Source organism: Dromiciops gliroides, chromosome 1 (genome assembly GCF_019393635.1).
Source record: "Dromiciops gliroides isolate mDroGli1 chromosome 1, mDroGli1.pri, whole genome shotgun sequence".
Taxonomy (NCBI): domain Eukaryota; kingdom Metazoa; phylum Chordata; class Mammalia; order Microbiotheria; family Microbiotheriidae; genus Dromiciops; species Dromiciops gliroides.
Window position 1 is genome coordinate 248855005 of NC_057861.1, and position 20381 is coordinate 248875385.

A 20381-nucleotide genomic window follows, 5' to 3' on the forward strand; every position below is an offset into this window, starting at 1 on the left:
GTTTGCCATTGCCTTCTCCAGTGGATTAAGGTAAACAGAGGTTAAATGACTTGCCCAGGGTCATAAGCCAATGAGTGTCTGAGGCCAGATTTGAACTCAGGTCTTCCTGACTCCAGGCCCAGCACTCTATCCACTGAGTCATCGAGCTGCTTCAATGAAATATTACTGTGCCATGGAAAAAGTGATAAATAAGGACTCAGAGAAGCACAGAAAGACATATGGACTGATGCCAAGTGAAATATGAAGAACAGGGAAAACAAGATACACAAAGACAACAACATTATAAATGGGAAGAACAGAAAACAATTGAATTCTGTGTAATTGATAGAAAGAGTTTTTAAACAAATGGGAAGAATTCAGTGGGATAAAACCTTGAAAATGTAAGGGAAGAATGGAGCAGCAGGGCACTGAATGGAGGTAGAGGTGACTTGATTAAAGAAACAGAGCAGTTAGTCTTAGAAAGCAGGAGGGCTTCCTCTTTTCCTGAGACAAGGGAAGGAATAGAAGATGGAGGAAAATAATGAGAAATGTTAAGGTGGAAATTACAGGAATAAGTCTTATGTCAAGATTGTGGGGAATTAATAAATGTGGAAAAGTTTGGAATGGTCCTACAGGGGACTTTATTTAAGACACTATAAGTTTATAATGTCACTTTTTTTTTTTTTTTGGCCAGGCAATGGGGGTTAAGTGACTTGCTCAGGGTCACACAGCTAGTAAGTGTTAAGTCTCTGAGGCCGGATTTGAACTCAGGTACTCCTGACTCCAGGGCTGGTGCTCTATCCACTGTGCCACCTAGCTGCCCCCTATAATGTCACATTTTAAAATGAATGTACTTGGGGGTCTTAAAGAAAAAGTCATGAAAGTACTTTTATAAGATAAAGCATAAATTTAATTAACATTCTTTAGGTGGCACAGTGGATAGAGCTGGGCCTAAAGCCAGAAAGACTCATCTTCCTGAGCTCAAATCTATCCTCAAACACTTACTAGCTATGTGATCCTGGGAAAGTCACTTAGCCCTGTTTGCCTCAGTTTCCTTAGTTGTAAAATGAACTATAAAATGGAAAAGGAAATGACAAACTATTCCAGTATCTTTGCCAAGAAAACCTTAAATGGGGTCACAACAAAGAGTCAGACACAAATGAAATAACTCAACAACACATTGTTTAGTGTGTTGGATTCAAGTCCATTCTGATTCTGAAGTGGAAGAAGAATGTTCTTGTGTTTGTTTTTTTCTTTTTCACTTCTACAACTTCCTAAGCTGTGCTTTTTAATCATAATAATATTATTCCTATACTCAAGCCACCATGGTGATAGGATGTAGTAAGTATATAAGTAAATAAATATCTTTATTCTATAAACATATATCTATAAGTTAATAAACATATATGTTTATTTTACAGATCTGCTTTCACCTCGGAAATGGACTTCACTTAGAGGTAGGCACAAGGGATGGGGGAAAGGGAATAGTTTATTTGGAAACTAGAAGCTTATTATTGATTAAAAGAAATGTTTCACCTCTTATAAAGGTCTTAAGAAGATCTTGTGATGGCTATTGCAAAGATTTTAAAATAAGCTCTCACTTAATGTTGCCCTTCCCTCCCGTTAGTCAGGTGATTTTGAACATCAGAATGGGGGGTGGGGAGGATCTATTTTTTCTTTTTTTTTAATCATAAAAGTATTTTATTATTTTCCAGTTACATGTAAAGATAGTTTTCAACATTTGTTTTCATAAGATTTTTAGTTCCAAATTTTTTTCCTTCCCTCCCCCCTCCCCAAGACAGAAAGCAATCTGATATAGGTTATATATGTACAATCACATTAAACATATTTCTGCATTGGTCATATTGTTAAAGAAGAATCAGAACACAAGGGAAAAACTTCAAAAAAAAAAAAAAAAACCAGCCAAAAAGTTAAAACAGTATGGTTCAATCTGCATTCAAAATGCACAGTTCCTTTTTCTGGATGTGGAGAACATTTTCTTTTTTTTTTTCTTTTTTGCTGGGCAATGGGGGTTAAGTGACTTGCCCAGGGTCACACAGCTAGTAAGTGTCAAGTGTCTGAGGCTGGATTTGAACTCAGGTACTCCTGAATCCAAGGCCGATGCTTTATCCACTGCGCCACCTAGCTGCCCCGAGAACATTTTCTATCATGAGTTCTTTGGAATTGTCTTGGAAAAGGATCTTATTTTAAGGTATTACATATCACGGTCTGATCTTGGTTAAATTGCTTAGTCTTTTGGTTAAAGGTTATTGTTTTGATTTTTTAAAAAGATGTTTTCACCGCTTTCATGACTAACATTTTCAAAAGAGTTTATCAAGACAGCTTCTGAAAGCAAGAGAAATATATCCCCTTTTTCATTCCTTAAACCTATAAATTATAATCCAGTAATTTTACTTGGTATTGGCCAAATTTAAGTAACTTTTCACTAAGATTTTTTTTCCTTATAACTTTGAGCAGTTGAGCAGTGGCTACTTTAAAATTTAATATAAAAATGAAACCTCAATTTTTTATTAAATAATAAATTGTGATGTAACTAATTACCAGTACTTTGCTAGTCTGTAAGTGCTAGTCATTCTTGTGTGCCTTTTAGCCTTCAGTGAAAATTGAGTAAAGGCCAAAAAAGGTTTTACTACTATAAAAAACAAAAACTGATATTCTATTTCTTGCCCTCTTTAAAAATTGTATGTATTCTTTTTTACATGATTAGGCATTTGAAAGTTAGTTTGGACAAATGAACTTACAGGATCCTATATTTTGAAAATTGTGTATATAACCATAGCATAATCTCCAAGATTTAAGACACTCAGAATTCTGTCTTGTTTTATCTTCATAGGTTTTGTATACAAGTAATGAAAATGATCAGATCTTTCAAAAAGGGCATTTATTGCGACAAAAGCGAGAGTGGATCACATCCCCTGTGGCCCTTCGGGAAGGGGAGGACCTCTCAAAGAAGAACCCAATTGCCAAAGTAAGTCTAATAAACAAGATAAAAAGTGCATGTGCTACTGGGTATGCACGAATTGTGTGGCAGAACTCTCCCTTGTAACATCTCTACTCATTCAAAGGAAATTTTTCCTTTGTAAAACTTCTTACCTAAAAATAAAAAGGGTTTTTTTTAAATTTATTAATGTATTCGATCTGTCATTTTTCTGCCAGATACACTCTGATGTTTCCCAGGAAAGCCACATGAAAATCACCTATCGTTACACTGGACAAGGGATTACAGAACCACCGTTTGGTATATTTGTCTTTGATCAAAATACTGGTGAATTAAATGTTACCAAGATTCTTGACCGAGAAGAAGTCCCAATGTTTATAGTAAGTGGGATTATTTTGCATTTGTTTTAATTACCTGCAACCTGTTTGTTTTAATGTTGTGAGATTTGTTACCTTAATTTTCAAGTCACCTTTTATTTTGACTTAACATGAAATATTTTGTTCCTTATTTAATTGTGCAATGTAATATCAGCTAACAGGCTATGCTTTGGATGAGAGGGGGAACAATGTGGAAAGGCCACTAGAGTTGCGAATTAAGGTTCTGGATATAAATGATAATGAGCCTGTGTTCACCCAAGATGTCTTTGTTGGGTCTGTTGAAGAACTAAGTACACCAAGTAAGTTCTTACTATTTTACTAACGAACATATAAAGTAATTTTAAAGTATCTTTAAGTGAGTGTACTTTTAACCCTCGTAATCTTTTTGGAATAAAAAAACTACCACAAGTATAAATACTTAAAAAATAAAATTATTCTAGGTTAAGAACAATCTTTCTTTTGAAAAGCTCAAAAGGCTTTATATAAGATATATGTACATGTGCGTGTGTGTGTGTGTGTGTGTGTGTGTGTGTGTGTGCACACATGGGGTGGTGGGGGTAATAGGTATAACATATACAAATTTTAAAGATAAAAAAACAGAAGCATGTCTCTTCTAATACAACATGCAAGTAAAGAATCATTTTCCTTTGGTTTATATTCACACATTTGGCAACTCCAGCCTGACTTTTAAAGTCAAACTAAAGCCCATATAAAGTATAAAACTATGGAAAGAAGAGTTTGAATGAAGTGGAAAATATTTTTGTTCTGTTTCCAGATACACTTGTAATGAAAATTAGTGCCACAGATGCTGATGAGCCAGGTCATATCAATTCCCAAATTTCTTACAAGATTGTCTCTCAGGATCCTCCCCAGCCTTTTGTTTTCTTCCTTGATAAAGACAAAGGAGAGATTCGAACTACAACCTTTCTTCTGGATAGAGAGGTAAAATAGTACTTTCATATTCTTGTTTCAACTCTCCCTGGCCTTGAAATTCTAATGTGTATTTTAGTTACCTTCTCCATTTAAAATTTTAATTTCACCTTCATTTCTCTACTTTGCTTTATTATTACACCTACTAAAAGAGTTGATTAATCAGCATTTACTAAGTAGTCAACATGTACCAAGCATTATGGATAACAGTAAAAGGCAAAAAACCCATCCCTTTCTTCAAGAAGCTCACAATCTAATGAGGGAGATGACATGGAAAAAAGTATAAGTTCAGGCTCTTTGTAGTAGTATAAATGAAGCATAATCTCAGGTAGAAGGTTCCTCTGACTCCAGAACCAGTGATCTTTCTACTCTAACATAGGCTCCATTATAAAAGCACAAAGATGTGGTTTCTTCTGAAAACAGTCAAAAACAGATGATAATAAGCCTGTAGAGTCAGAGAGGGGGAGAGGGAAAACTAATAGGTTATTTAATCCAATCCTTTGATTTTTTTTCAAAAATGGAAACTGAGGCTCAAGGAGGTTAAGTGACTTGTCCAAAACACAGCTAGTAATTGACAGCCCAGAGATGAAACCCACATAAATCCTGTGTTTCTTCCATGACACCAGAAACTCAGATTTGTATAAAGTAATTGACTTTAATTGATGGTTATTTTTCACTGCTAAAACAGAAACAAAGCCACTACAGTCTGATTGTTGCAGCAACTGATGGAAATGGACAAAAAACAGACAAGCCAGTGAATCAAGCCAGAGTACAGATTAACATTTTAGATGTCAATGACAATATACCTGTGGCTGAATTTGAGACAGTGAGTATTTGTATATGTGTTTGTATACTAATGTAATCTTACTATAACAAAATACTTTCTGCTTTACATTAAGTTGAACTGAATGAAAAATAATTAACTCAAAGCAATATGTCCATCTGTTGTAGTATGAGCAAACAATCGAAGAAAATCAAGCAAATGTGGAAGTCATGCGTATAAAAGTAACCGACTTGGATGAAATAGGCACAGATAATTGGCTGGCAAATTTTACGTTTCTTTCTGGAAATGAAGGGGGTTATTTCCATGTACAAACAGATACTCAAACCAATGAAGGAATTGTGACCCTTATTAAGGTAGGTATTCCAAGTTTCAAAAGGTTGGGAAATGTTGATTGAATATTTAAGTTGAAAATAATGACTCCTCCCATTAGCTCCAGGGCTTGAGGATTTTAGTAAAAGTAAAAAGACATCTTTTTTCTTTCTTTTACAGGAATTGGATTATGAATTACTGAAGTCTCTTGACTTGAAGATCATCGTCACCAACAAAGCACCATTTCACAAATCAATTAGAAATAAGTTTGAAGTAAAACCCATTCCTATCAAGGTCAAAGTGAAAAACGTCGTGGAAGGTGTTTATTTTAAAAGCAAAAAAATCATGATCCAAACCAGTGAATACATGGACAGGTCAGAAATAGGTAGAACTATTGGAAAATTTGAAGCCTATGATGAGGACACTGGACGAGTAGCCCAAGTAACGTAAGATATTTGTTAACATTTTTTCTCTTTATAAGTTGTTTCTAACTTTCCTTAATATTATGATGGATTTTGGAGACCCCCATCAGTCTCCAGGCCCTACTCTTTGTATTCCTCAAAGAAGGAACCTCTTTCTGAAAGCTTCATGGAATCTCTGAGTTGGAAGAGGTTTTAGGGAGGACAGATTCCAAGTAATACTCACATAAGAATACCTTCTCTCACATTCCTGAAAAATAGCTCAACTTACCCTGGTTTAGAGACCTCCAAGGATGGGGAAAACTCTCCACTGTTTCCTGAAGCCATCCATTTCACCTTCAGTAATCATTTGTTAAGTTCCTACTAAGTAGGCCAGGCAGTGGGCTAATCTCTAACCTCAAACAGTGCTGATTATTAGACTGTTTTTCCCAGTATTGAGCATAAATCTGACCCTCTGCTGCTTCTGCTTATTTCACCTAGCTCTGCCCTCTGGGGCTAAACAGAACATAGGTGCTTAGGTCAACCTGAATACCTTCCATTTGCCCTTTCTAATACAATCTCTAGGCTTCTCCTTGTCCTGGTTGCCCTGCTCAGGATGTGTTCCATTTCTCAGTGACCTTCTTAAAATGTGGTGCCCAGAGCTGAATACAATATTCTGGATATATTTGTACCAAATCATCATACTGTGGGATTATTACCTTACTAGTTCTAGTCACCATGTCTCCTTCATTCTAAGAGAAATTGTAATCAGTTACTGCTTCCCTTAGCAATATGTGTGTGTATGTGTGTACATGTGTGCACAGAAGCATATACACATTACATAAGAAACAGATTTTGGAATCCTAGAATTGGAAGGGAAAGGATCTCAATATTTGAGAGTTAGAAGGGACCCCAGCAGCCATCTACTTCAATCCATACCTAGAGGAAATAACCACATGCCTGACAAGTGGCCATCTAGCCTGTTCTTGAAGACTTCCACTGACAGAGAACCCGTCCCTTTTTTTTTTTTTAGTGAGGCGATTGGGGTTAAGTGACTTGCCCAGGGTCACACAGCTAGTAAGTGTTAAGTGTCTGAGGTCATATCTGAACTCAGGTCCTCCTGACTCCAGGGCCGGTGCTCTATCCACTGCGCCATCTAGCTGCCCCAAACCCGTCCCTTTTTTAACCAAACAACCAATACATATTTATTAAGCACCTACTATGCTCTAGGCTCTGCCATAAGTACTAGGAATACAAAGAACAGAAAAAGACACCCCCTGTACTCAAGGAGTTCACAATCTTATGAGGGAGACTACATGTGCACAAATATATACAAACAAGCTATACACAGGATAAATAGGAAATAATAAATAGAAGGAAGGTACTAAAAGTAAGAGGGCTTAGGGAAAACTTCCTATAGAAGATGAGAAGCTAGGACTTAAAGGAAGACAGGCCATTCCATTTATGGAAAGCCATAGTCCTTAGGAAGTTTTTTCCTGACATCATTTAAAGTAGGCTCTTCCATCTTTTCTATATAAAGAGAATGGTCAGTTTGTTCACAACCAAATAATTTTTATTTGTAATCTCTGAACAGGTATGCCAAAGGAGAAGATATCGACAACTGGATCACAGTGGATTCAGTCACATCTGAAATCAAACTTGCTAAAATTCCTGATTATGAATCTAAATATGTCATTAATGGCACTTACATTGCAAAGATCTTGGCTATAACTAACGGTAAGGCTTTAAATAATCACATCATTACATGTTTTTAATATTCAAACCTGCTTTCTGAATTTTATGTAGATGGAAGATAATCTTCCAAGTGCATATAATATTGGCTCTATTCACTTAGAGCATGATAAAAAGTCTCAAGTGATCTGAATAAGAGTAGCATGTGTTTAAAGATGTGATTGTGAGATTCTCTCCATTGTTATACCTGATTGTAAAGAAAAATCATAATATAGACCTTTTTCAAGATTTTTAACCAGTGCCCACTTGTGTCCCCTCAGATTTTCCTAGAAAGACAGTCACTGGTACCATTGAAATCATGGTAAGAGATTTTAATGACAACTGTCCAGAACTCGTAAATCCAGTACAAACTATATGTGATGATTCAGAATATGTAAATGTTACTGCTAAGGACCTGGATGGTCATCCAAATAGTTCTCCTTTCAGCTTTTCAGTCATTGACAACCCGCCTGGAATGGCAGAGAATTGGTACTTTGGACACCAGGAAGGTAAGCATAATCAGAAAGTCCTATTACATTTTTTTAAGTGAGGCAATTGGGGTTAAGTGACTTGCCCAGGGTCAGTGTTAAGTGTCTGAGGTCAGATTTGAACTCAGGTACTCCTGACTCCACTGTGCCACCTAGCTGCCCCCAAGTCCTATTACATTTTGATAATTCCAGCTCCCTTTTTCATCTGTAAAGTAGACTCATTTTTTTTTCATATTTCCCTAAATATTAGATTCTGAACATTAAGATGAGACTCTGCAGCTCCATATATCTATTTGGATATAACTTTTCAGACAAAAGAATTAACTTCTCTTTTGTAGCTATACAGAGTGGTTACCTTCATCCCAGTGTTATAAAGTGAGATGATCATTGTAAATTGCTTTGCAAACCTTAAAGCACTTATATAAATGCTAGCCATAATTAGTAGTGGAAAGGGTAGCTACAGAAAGTAATATATCCTAGGGTTGTTTTAAGTATAAAATGAGAAAATATTTATAAAGCACTTTGCAGACCTTAAAGTGCTATATAAATGCTAGCTGTTGCTAGTAGTAGTGGGAAGGATGGGGAGCGCTCGCATCCTGATGATTGCAGTCTTCTCAACATCCCTCTTGAGTTACCTGTGACTCAATTGAGACTCTGAGTAGATACCAAAGGTCAGAAATCACCCACTCTTTCTAGGCCTAAAAGCTGTTGTGATTATCTTTGATAGGGTTTTAGGGATGTATGAGTGAAGGTGTCAAAATGTTCACTTTTTCTTAAATGTAGACAGTGGTCAGATGAGGAACTCAATTTTCTCTAAGTCTTGTATTGAAACCCATCTCAAGTATATAGTAATGATGTGAATTAAAGGTTGAAATGTCATTATGGCAAAATCACATGGTAATTTTGTGGTCAAGGAATAATAAAATCTATATTATGGTAAAATACATGGATTATATATACAATACTATCTACTGTGTGGAAGACCCTATAGGTGTTCTAGGGGATGTATAAATTATTAGTTCATGGACCTTAAAATCTAATAGCAGAGATAAAGTATGTAGACATTTAAATAGGGCTGCAAAGTTTACAAAGATCTTTTCATGCATTATATTATTTAATCTTCACCCCAAAAAAAGGAAAAAAACCTGGGAGATGCAGGTGCTACAAGTATTATTTTCCTCTCATTTTACACATTAGGAATCTGAAACTCAGAAAGGATATGTGACTTTCCCAAAATGCATAGCTAATAACTGTCAAAGGTGCCATTTGAACCCAGATCTCTCCTGATGTCAAGTACAAGTACCAAGTGTAACTGAAAAATTGCTTTAAACATGAAAGAAATAGAATCCTTAAGGAGTCCAGAAGAGGGAATAGCAATTTCAAGTTGTGTAATCAGGGAAAGCATGACAGAGGAGGCAGCATCATGAGAGGTATAGTGACACAATAGGGAAAGAAACATTGGACTTGTCACACAGACTGGCATCCCAGGGTTGTTTTGAAAGGCAAAAGAAATAGTGAAAATCTCATTTTGCCCAAATAGGTCATTTTTGACTCTGATGCTATTTTAATCCTTCCCTACTAAACTGTATGACTTACATGTAGAAACTCATTAGGTAAGGGCAGACATAAAAATTAAGACTATGAATGGAACAAAATATTTTTAGGAGCTGGAAAACATTCCCGTTATTAATCATTCTCATCCCACCCACTTTCTCCCCTTTGTATACCCCAGGTACAAGTGCATGGTTGATACCAAAAGAATTGAAAGTAGGCAGAAGTGAAATCTACCTGTCAATTAGTGATAATCAAGGTTTAAGCTGTCCTGAAAAGCAGATCCTTACATTGACAGTTTGCAGCTGTGTGAGTGGTAGTGGCTGCATTGAACCACTGTTTGACTCCTATGTGGGGCTGGGATCTGGAGCAATTGGGCTCATGATTTTCGCACTTCTTCTGTTGCTACGTAAGTATTAAAATAGCCTCTCTTTATTGATTTTGCAATATTTAAGAACCTTGACAAGTAACTCATGATTTGACCACTGGGTCAGCAGACATCTTGGGTGCCTGCCTTCTGCTGCACCAAGACATTACTGCATTTTGATCCCAATCTTTTCATTGCTTATAATGGTCTTACAGAGATAGATAGATAGATAGATAGACAGACAGACAGACAGACAGACATATATGTGCATGTATTTTCTGCCAGCTCTTTTACATTAAAAAAGAATTGAGAAAGATGTGTGGAAATTTATTTTGATTTGGGGACCCTACCTTTGGGCTGAGATTAAAAAGCCTTAGGCCCTCAGGGTCTTTTCTGTGTGGGAGGTGCTCCCTCCCCCTCTGCTTCAGCTGAGCCAAAAAGCCCAATGGGCTGTACAAGACAGCTGTGGGGAGGGATCCCCAGCTCCTTCCACCCTGAGCAGATCTATCCGAGAGATCCTGGGCTCATCCAGGCTGGGTTCTGGCGTAGCCCGTGCCGAGGTCCCAGGCGCGGAGCAGGGGCACAGGCCCCTGGAGCCCTGGGTGTGGTACCCATGGGAAGCTCGAGTGTGCTCCCCCACCAGCTGTAGCCCTGACTGGCGGATTAGCTTGATGTGTATGGGGGAGCAAAAAGCCCCGAGATTTGGGTGAAGAGAAGTAAGATATATATATATATATATATATATATATATATATATATATATATATATATATACAGACCTGGGAGTTAGACAGCAGGAGGAGGCCGAAGGACAAGATCATCAGGGGGGCTGACAAGACAAATGGAACAGAGAAGGACACTGGAGCACTAGGAGAACAGAAGGAGAGGTCAGTGAGAGAGAAACACGGGTTCAGCAGTGGCAGTAAGGAGAGGAAAGTTAGAAGCAGGGGGATAGACAAAGTGAAAGAGGCTAGGAGTTAGAATAAAGGAGCTGACCAGTGAAAATGGAACATACCCTAAGGCAAGAGGTGGCAAAGGCCCTTATTGTATTAAAAGGGTTCCAGGCCCAGCAGGTAGAAAGAGACACCCGCAAGGCAGTCAGGTTGTACATTTTATTTCCCTGTATTCTTAATTTTAAATTGTATCTCATAAATAAACTCTGCTTTGATTATTTAGTTAAGAGGCTTCTTAATCTTTTGCTTATCAATTTTGGAGCAGTGTGGAGAAATTTTAAATGGCCCATACTAAGTTAATAGCAGTCAGATAGCCAGTTAGTCAAAAGTCCCCGGATTACTCCTCCAGTCAAATTAGCCCCCAAATTAGGCAAGTTAACAAAATGTTTTACAGATGGTAAGTTCACCAAGTCAGCAAAATAAATTAAAGCAGAGTTGGCTACCTGCCGTGGTTAGAATAAATGTTTCTACCTTTTGAAAAAAGAAAGTCATGATGAATCAATCAGCCAGTGTTAAGGCAGCCATCTTGGACTAAGAAATGGGTATTTCTGTTTCTGTCACAACTTCAAACTTGTTTGAATCTGCTCATCAATAATTATCATGACATTGATTTCTGTCTATGTAAAATAAAGAGATTATCTTTCCTTCTTCACTGAGAACCCAAACAAGATGGAAGTCTGTGTGACCTGAAACTGCCTAAGATGTGAAAATGCCCTATAATGAGATTCTTTAGGTGCTTCTCAGTTTGTGTGGAATCTAAGACAAGATATCACTAGCACCAAACTTTGCTCTCTAATGAAGCATAATAAGAAGATTCAGATGTAGTTTGCTTTGTTGTTTTTGTCTGTTTTTTCAAACTCAGAATATTTCTTCTTATGTTTTGAATCTTTTTTAAGAGAAGTTTGCCCATATTAGAGCTTTAAGACTTATTGAGCTTTAAGACCTATTGAGTTTTAAGACTTATCAGTGATCCTTAAAATTGATTGTGACATTAATTATTTTCAAATGTTATAAGCTAGAGCAAGAATTCTTAACCTGGGGTCCATGAGTTTGGTTTTTTAATCTGTTTTGATAAAGTATTTCAGTATGGCTGATTTATTTTGTACTCTATATACTTCATTTTATGCATTAAAAATTATTTGAGGAAAGATCCATAGGTTTGAAAAGACTCCCAGAAGGTCCCAAGACACTAAAAAGATTAAGATGCCCTGAACTAGAGCCTGAAATTAGAAGTGCCTTGTTGATGAATTTGTTGTTCAGTTATTTTTTCAGTCGTGTCCAACTCTTCATGACCCCATTTGAGGTTTTCCTGACAAATACAATGGAATGGTTTGCCATTTCCTTCTCCAAGTCATTTTATAGGTGAGGAAAGTGAGGCAAACAGGGTTAAGTGACTAGCCCAGGGTCACATAAGCTAATAAGTGTCTGAGGCCAGATTTGAACTCAGGGAGAAGAATTTTCCTGACTCTAGCCCCCATGCTCAATGTACTGTGTCACCTAACTTCCCATGTTGAGGAATACCATCTTTAAAACAGGGAAGAAACAGAAATATTGTATGACAGCTCCAGAATAAATGTCACTATGCTCCTTTAAAACACGCTTCTGTCTTAGACAATCTCCATAAAACTGAACCTGTCTCCTTTTACCCTTTGAGATGCTCTATGCGTCCAAGAGTGGTGGTGTCAAACTCAAGTAGAAATGGGAACCACTAAACCATACATAAGAATCCCTACCAGCTGTGTTGACTTAGAAAAACACACAGTCACATCATCCATGTCCTATTGTCTATTTATTTTGTTAAATCTACTTCTCAGTTACTTTTTAATCTTGTTTGGGCCCCACTCAGGAGTATTGTAGTCTTTAATGCAGCCAGCTAGCCACTTATTTGATACCTCTGACCAAGAGTCTGTAGTCTTTGCTTGAGCTCACAACAAAACAAATTACTGGGAGGAGGGACAAGATAAAGAGGAAAAACGTAGGCATGAGGCTTAGTGTCAGAAAGAAAGGCAGTGTGGGTCAGTCGAAAGACTGTTGTATTTAGAATCAGGGAGTGCAGCACTGGATGCACTATTTACCACCTGTGTAAACTTAAGAAATTCACATCCATGTCTGGACTTCAGTTTCCTCATCTATGAAATGAAGAGATTGGACCAGATATCCTCCCTTCCAGCTCTCAAGCTATGATATAGTTACAGGACAGAGTGAGAAATACACACCAAACCGATTTCCAAGCTTGAATTGAATGCATGATATTATTGGCCTATGGAAACTAATTTCTCCTCTCCTTAATTTTTCCTTCTCTCCAGTTATACCCCTCTTACTGCTTCTGTGCCACTGTGGAGGAGCAGGAGGAGGAGCAAAAGGCTTCACAGCTATACCTGGTACTGTAGAGATGTTGCATCCTTGGAACAATGAAGGGGCACCCCCCGAAGACAAGGTTTGTCTATTAGATGTTATAAAAACTATTTCCCTTTTGAATTTCAGTTGTACTGGAGAGCATTAGCCTGACATTTCAGACTTGTGAAGGGCCACCACAGAGAACGTTTGCATTAGGCTCTAGGACACAGTACCGTGAACATAATGAAGAGGAGAATCAGTCCAAATTAAGGCCCACCCCCTCACCAAGAATGTGTCCCGTTCCTTTCCAACACTGTCTCCTGCTCATTCCGCCCATATTCTCATGAGACCTAGGCTCTAACAACCACATATAGACCTTCCACTCCTCCTGAATCTCTCATGTGACTTAATTTGTTTGCATAGGTAGTGACATCTCTCCTGACCACAGATCATGGAGGGAATTTTGGAGCATCTGCTGGAGGAGGAAGTAGAACAGGAGTCCTGATAAGCAGTGAAACCTCTAGGAGGGAAAGTAGTTCAGGCCATCGGACTATGACTATGGTGGATGGAGGATGGGAAGAGCACAGAAGCCTTCTGACTAGTGCAACTAAAAGAACTGTAGGGGCTACTGGAGCCATGAGTGGTGTCACAACAGTAGGAGCAGCTGGAGCCATGGCTGGCACTATGACGATGGGGGCTTCTGGAGGCATGAGTGCTGCCACAATGGCGGGGGCAGCTGGAGCCATGGGGACTGCTGGAGCCAGGACAGCCACTGTTGCACTGAATGAAGAATTTCTGAGAAGCTACTTCAGTGATGTAAGGATCTGTTTGGGGATCATTTGTAGATGAATGTGGCAAGTTTATAAGAATAATCACAAACTTAAAATCAAATAGACGTTTGCTAATTCATTTTTTTTAAAATGGCTTTAGAAATTATGAGCAAAAATAGGTTTCAACCCATTATTACATGTTGTATTGTTCCAAACTCATATGTTTGATTTTACTATTAACGCAATAGTATATTTCACATAATTAAAATTATTCATGAGAAGTTTAAAGGGAATAAAAGGAGGGAAACTATTATTACTGGGGTTTTCCTTTTTAATTAATGGAAATGATGCTCAAATGCTACAAAGAGGTGGTGTTTTGTTGTTGTTGTTGTTGATTGAGTTTTGGGTATTTTCCCCAAATACACTCCCTCTTGGTAGTTGGGAGCTAGGGGCAGGGAAGCGGACAGGTTGCTTTCAGGAGTTTTGGGGTTCTTGAGAACAATGTCTGACTGTCCATGGTGCTTTGATTGAATTTATAGGCTTGGGGAAGGAACAAGAAGATCCAGGAGAGTTAAAAGGGGCCAAGAGATGGCTCTCTAGTTCTTTCTGCAAATTTAATTCTGCTCTATCATGTCTAAATGGTTATAAATTACACCCATTCTCCTGTTCCTACCTCCCCTTTCTTTTCGATATCCCCCCCCCCATTACTCAGAATAATGGATTGGTAAGGGTATGTTCATGGTTAGAAAATGAGAGGGGAGGAAATAAGCCTACTACGTTCCAGGCAGTGTGCTAAGCACTTGACATATATTGTTTCGTTTGATATATTAAGAAAATAGAAGAAATAGGGGGGAAAGGCATTTGTTTTTCTAAATTACCCAAAGATTTTGGGACCCCACTTACAATTTTTTCCTTTATTCTAAATTATGATAAACAGTTATTTGAAAGTAGCATTATTCCTAAACTATGTATGTTTTGATTCTCATTTCCTTTTTAGAAAGCTGCTTCCTATGCTGACAGTGATGAAATTCAAACAGGGAAAGACTGTCTTCTAGTTTATTCTCAGGAAGACACGCAGTCTCTTCATGGTTCTCTTGGCTGTTGCAGCTTCATCGAGGGAGACTGGGATGACCGTTACCTGGATGATTTGGGAATCAAGTTCAAGACACTAGCAGAAATATGCATGGGCCAAAAAATAGAGACAGATAATGAAACTGGCCTAAGGCACAAGCTTCCTGCTGAAGCTAGTAAGAATACACTTTCACATTCAGTTTATGAGCAGAATACTCTTCAGGCAGAAAAGTCCCACTCCTCCTCCTCTGGCATCAGTTTCCAGGCTCCAAAGTCTGTGAGTGAGTCAACTTCAGAGACTTTGACTCAGGAATTAGTCTCTGAAAGATCCTTATCTTCCAGGCAGGGACTGAAGGTGACAAGACCCCTCCCTGATCCATTGCCTACTGGTAATATTGTCATAACAGAAACATCCTATGCCACTGGCTCCACACTACCACCGAGTACTCTGGTCCTCAATGCCAACCAACCACAGAGCCTCATGGTCACAGAGAGGGTGTACGCTCCCGCCTCTAGTTTGGTAGACCAGCAGTTTGTCCAGCATCATGCCAATGAAAGCAATGTAGTGGTCACTGAACGTGTGATCCAGCCTAATGGCGGCATAGCTAGTAGCCTAGGAGGCATTCAGGATCTGCCCGATTCACACTATGTTGTAGTGAGGGAAAGAGAGAGGTTACTGGCCCCAAGCTCTAGCCTTCAGCCCATTCAGAGTGTCCCCAGTTTAGCAGTAGGACCGAATATGACCGTAACAGAAAGAGTGCTCGCACCCACCTCGAATCTGCAAACCTCAAAGACTGTGGTTTCTGGAGCTGGAACACTAGACCCCCTACAAAATTTAGATTTACAGGAATCTGTTCCATCTAATTCTGCCATTACCATGTCTTCTACCAGAGTCACCAAGCATAGCACTGTCCAGCATTCTTATTCATAAGACAGCAATGAGCCCTGTCTGCTCACAGAACTGACACAGGTCTCCAGTCACTTATAACTGGAAAACCGCTATATTGAGTTAGTGAGCAGAGGCCTGGACAGCAGGTTCCCTGTTTACTTCTCGGCCTGTGCTGCAGAAATACCTCATGACCTGCTGGGATCATGAAAATGATCCTGTTAATTTAAGTGGCCTAATAATTCATTTCACTTCAATTCAGCAAGCATGTTAATACATGCACTTAATAGCGCCTTCTCTGTACAAGGCATTATGCTATGCACTGAGGATACAAAGATAGGAAGAAAAAACCCATTCTTGCTCTGGAGGGCCTTCTGTGTTCTACTGAGGGTATAAATAATAATAATTATTATTGTTATTATAACTAACATTTATATAGCGCTCACTACGCACCAGGCATTGTGCTGAGCACTTTACAATTATTATCTAATTTGATCCTCACAACAACCCTGGGAGGTAGAGGCTACTATTATAAGCCTCATTTTACAGATGAGGATACTAAGGCTAGCAGAGGTTATGTAACTTGCCCAGCGTCACACAGCTAGTAAGGGTCTGAGGATGGATTTGAACTCAGGTGTTCCCGATTCCTGGCCTGGCTCTCTACCTGCCACCTAGCTGCCAACAAACAGTATAATTGGAGGAGGGAGATTGATTAGTTGCTAAATATGAAGATAATTACACAGATACATTCCACCTTCTATTCAGTAAACATGAAGTACTTAACATCTATTTAGGGAAAGAAGGGGATTCAGAGGCCATGTGGTTCACATAAACACACCCACCCATTCTACAAATCAGGAAAGAGGCTCAAGGAAGCTAAGTGACTTGTGGTGGGTCACACAAATAGTAGTCACCAGAGAGGGGATTTGAACTCAAGTTAGTCACCCTTTTCACTAAGTTTCAATATACCAGACCGGGCCCTGGGGTTACAAAAGTGAAATAAAATATGGTCCCCACCTTTGAGGAACTTATGGTCTAATGAGGAAGAAATTACCTACTAGAGAACATTGTTGAAAAGTAGAGTTCAGAAGTTATCCTATATCGGGCGAGCTTCTATTGTTTTATTCTCCTTTTCTCATCCCCATATGCTCTTTGGAGACCTCATATCTTATACTAGATTACCTACAACCTGTTTCTCCAAAGATTCCTAATCCAGGTTTACCTTATTCTCCCAAGTCTGCCGTTGTAGTTACCCAAAGTGTCTGACCCATCTGTGAGATGAATTGATTCGGGAGACTTCATCTGACCACACTGAATTTTGGACTTCACAAAAAGCACCACATATTTTCTTTTCCTCCCAGGTAGTCATTAAAAATCCTAACCACTCATTCTTTATGTTAATTTGGATTAATTCTCCTTTAGCCTGAAAGCAAATATATAGGATAGTTATTTTTAAACTAGGCCACTAAGACCCAATATAGCTAAGTCAGTAGACCTGTAGTATAATTATTTTCCTACACACATCCGTTTCCCCTGACCTAACTTCTCCAAATGCTGCCAGTGATACATGGAATTTGCTTCCCAGATCCAATGGCCAATTCCTGTGGAATTTGACAGGGTTCTCTCTAAAACTGTAAAGTTTTGGCTCGAAGAAATCTGACTTACTATCTATATGCTAGAAACTTTAAAAAGAGTTACACATTTGTACTTTTCCCTTTTAAAATTACTTAGGTCTTAATTAGGTCATACTTTTTACTTTGCCTGATGATTAAATTCAATTTTCTCTTTCTTAATTTCTGAAGACTCCGTTGCCAATGAAAACTTAGTTGAGTTGATTCAATTCCAGTTAAATTTATTAAGTGCCTATTGTGTATAGTTGAGGTCAACACTGTATTGATAATATATGTTTCAGAATATATGAATATGCATACATGTAAATATTTCTCGCGCAGAAAATATTTTGGTAACATAACATTAAAGACTTCTTAGATAGTTTCTGGGAAAATAACTTTTTAAATCCTCAATTAATAGTAGTTTTTGTTCCTGTATTCATTTAACATAAATGATTTTCCTGATACTTGTCATCTAGAGAATTCAATAGACTTCAGACACTCTTCTCATTCTTTTTAGCCAGATAAAAGTTGGTTTATGTTAGCTTTGATTTGCCACCTCATCCCTCTGCAGGAAAATGGGTATAAACGATTTGTTCATCATGATGAAGGCAAAGAAATGTCCCAAACGTAGAGAATTGGAATTTTTCCTATATATGACAAAATCTATCATGGCAAAATTCCTCCTCTTGCTTTTTTTAAAAAGTAGCTTATATCATAGAACTTTAGAACTAGAAAGAAGTTTTCTAATCCAACTCCCTCATGTTTACAGATGAGGAAATGGAGGACCCAATGTGTGAATTGTCTAAGATTACACAAATAGTAACAGAGGCAAGATTCAAACTCAGGTCTTCCTGACTTCTAATGCAGTGCTTTTCTCACTATGGTAGTATACATTTTTTTTTTACTCTTATAGCTTTCCCAGTGACTTTTTACCTAGTATCCCATGGATCTTTAATCTAATTTGTATGAGCACTCAAGTCTACTGGTGTAGACTGCAATTCTGCCAGTCAGTGGAAAAGTCTAATAAGTTGCTGTGACCAAAAATTTTCATCCCCTGGTATCCTAACCAGACTTAACTAACCTAGGCTAGGCCTCAGATGAGACTCAGTCTGATTCCATGCCCTGAGCTGAGGCCTTTCCACCTTAGAATGGATCTGCCAATGTTTGCATCCTATTGCTATAGCCTTTGAGAATACAAGGACACTTCCATGCCCCAATGAAGCATTAGCATACTTAGTGGCATTTTGCCAAAACTAGAACAGGAGCAAATTATGAGATGTAAATTTGAGATGTAAAGAAATTGGAGAAAAATCAAAGCTGGCTTAAGTAGAACTTGAGACATGAAAGGGCAAAAAATTAAAAATTTAAAAGTTTGAATAATTTGCATTCAGCCTGTATTTAGTATCATCACACTGGAGTAATCTTTCTTCATTCCTGAGGGGGTAGCTAGTTAGTTTTTACATTGTTCCTTTGGAAAATTATATTTCTATGTATTGTCATGAAAACTTTGAATAAAAAGACTATGGCATTGTTCTTTTCCCATGTTTTTTTTATTGTTCTGTGACATTTTAAATGAATGTGTTTGAGTTACAAGTGCCATACAGGTGATGCCCTGAAGACAAGGGTGAATTAGGCTTTCTCTTCTAAAGTCCCAGTTAGGTTACTATTTAGCTCTTTCTTTGGAAGGTCATTGTTCCATGATTCTGCAGAGCCAAAACCTCCTCTTTGTGTAAGTGGTGAAACTAGGGAAACCTGTTGAACTTGGCCAGGAGAGGCTGGGATCTCTCACCAAATAAATGAAATCACTATACAAATAAGGAAATGCTTTAGGGAGAAATATTGGTTTAAAAGGCAGAGAGGAGATATGAAGGTCAGGCTACTAATACATTGCTACTTTCATAGAGACACATTAACAGTTCTCTCAACTGGCATGTTGTGACATCTCTGCCCCATATACCATATACCACATACCATACTAGTGCATTAAAATGCATAAAACTTCCCAGATAACTAAAACCTCTTTCTAAAAGGAAAACAGTTTCTTTTTTTAAGTGAATCTTTTCCAATTTTTTTATAACATATACCAGGGCTTCTTAAATTTTTTCCACTTGAAACCCCTTTCCACCCAAGAAAGTTTTATGTGACTCTGGGTATATAAGATATATAAAATAGGTATACATAACCTTTTACTGTTGCCAAATTTTTCACGACCCCCACATTGTTATGCAACCCCATATGGGGTCATGACCCACAGTTTAACAAGCTTTGCCATATACTATACCAGTGCATTAACATGAATAGAACTTTTCAGATAATTGAAATCCCCTTCTAGGAGACAAAATAGTGTATTTTAAATCATTTTGAAGTAAATATTTAAATTGTATCGCATATCTCCCAGCTTCTTAAGAGTATTGTTTAATCCATTTAAGAATTAATTTTTAAAAATTTTTTTACTATTTAGAATTTTCCCCAAGTTACACGTAAAAAAACCCAAATTTTTTCACATTGATTTTTTTAAAACTTTGTGTTCCAAGTTTTCGTCCTCCCTCCTCAACCTTTCCTAAGAAATCAAGCAATTCAATATAAGTCATACATGTGCAGTCAATATAAGTCATACATGTGCAGTCATGCAAAACATCTTCCAGTTAGTCGGGTTGTGATAGAAAACAGACAAAATAACTTTAGAAAGAGCAACTAAAAAATAAAATTATACTTCAATCTGTATTCAGATACCATCAATTATTTCTCTGTTGAGGGTTTGCATTTTTCATATGTCCTTCTGATGGCATCCTGCTCATCATTTCTTTCAGTTACTATTGCTAATTGTATTACCCTCCATTCTATTCCTTCCCCTTGATATTTACTCTATTTTCTATCT

At 37.8% G+C, this 20381-nt stretch overlaps 1 protein-coding gene across 1 annotated transcript in view; it reads left to right on the forward strand.

Annotated features, from left to right (window-relative positions):
- Window positions 1-16402, forward strand: part of DSG2 (desmoglein 2) — a 39467-nt gene extending 23065 nt beyond the window's left edge. Inside the window, exons 2-15 of the mRNA XM_043996913.1 lie at window positions 1401-1436; window positions 2834-2968; window positions 3157-3318; window positions 3470-3614; window positions 4091-4257; window positions 4934-5071; window positions 5197-5382; window positions 5519-5784; window positions 7331-7473; window positions 7749-7976; window positions 9688-9915; window positions 13133-13263; window positions 13587-13979; window positions 14931-16402. Coding sequence (XP_043852848.1) covers window positions 1401-1436; window positions 2834-2968; window positions 3157-3318; window positions 3470-3614; window positions 4091-4257; window positions 4934-5071; window positions 5197-5382; window positions 5519-5784; window positions 7331-7473; window positions 7749-7976; window positions 9688-9915; window positions 13133-13263; window positions 13587-13979; window positions 14931-15935 — 3363 coding nt within the window. The 3' untranslated portion in view covers window positions 15936-16402. The remainder of the gene's footprint in view (window positions 1-1400; window positions 1437-2833; window positions 2969-3156; window positions 3319-3469; window positions 3615-4090; window positions 4258-4933; window positions 5072-5196; window positions 5383-5518; window positions 5785-7330; window positions 7474-7748; window positions 7977-9687; window positions 9916-13132; window positions 13264-13586; window positions 13980-14930) is intronic.
- The last annotated feature ends 3979 nt before the right edge of the window (window positions 16403-20381 follow it).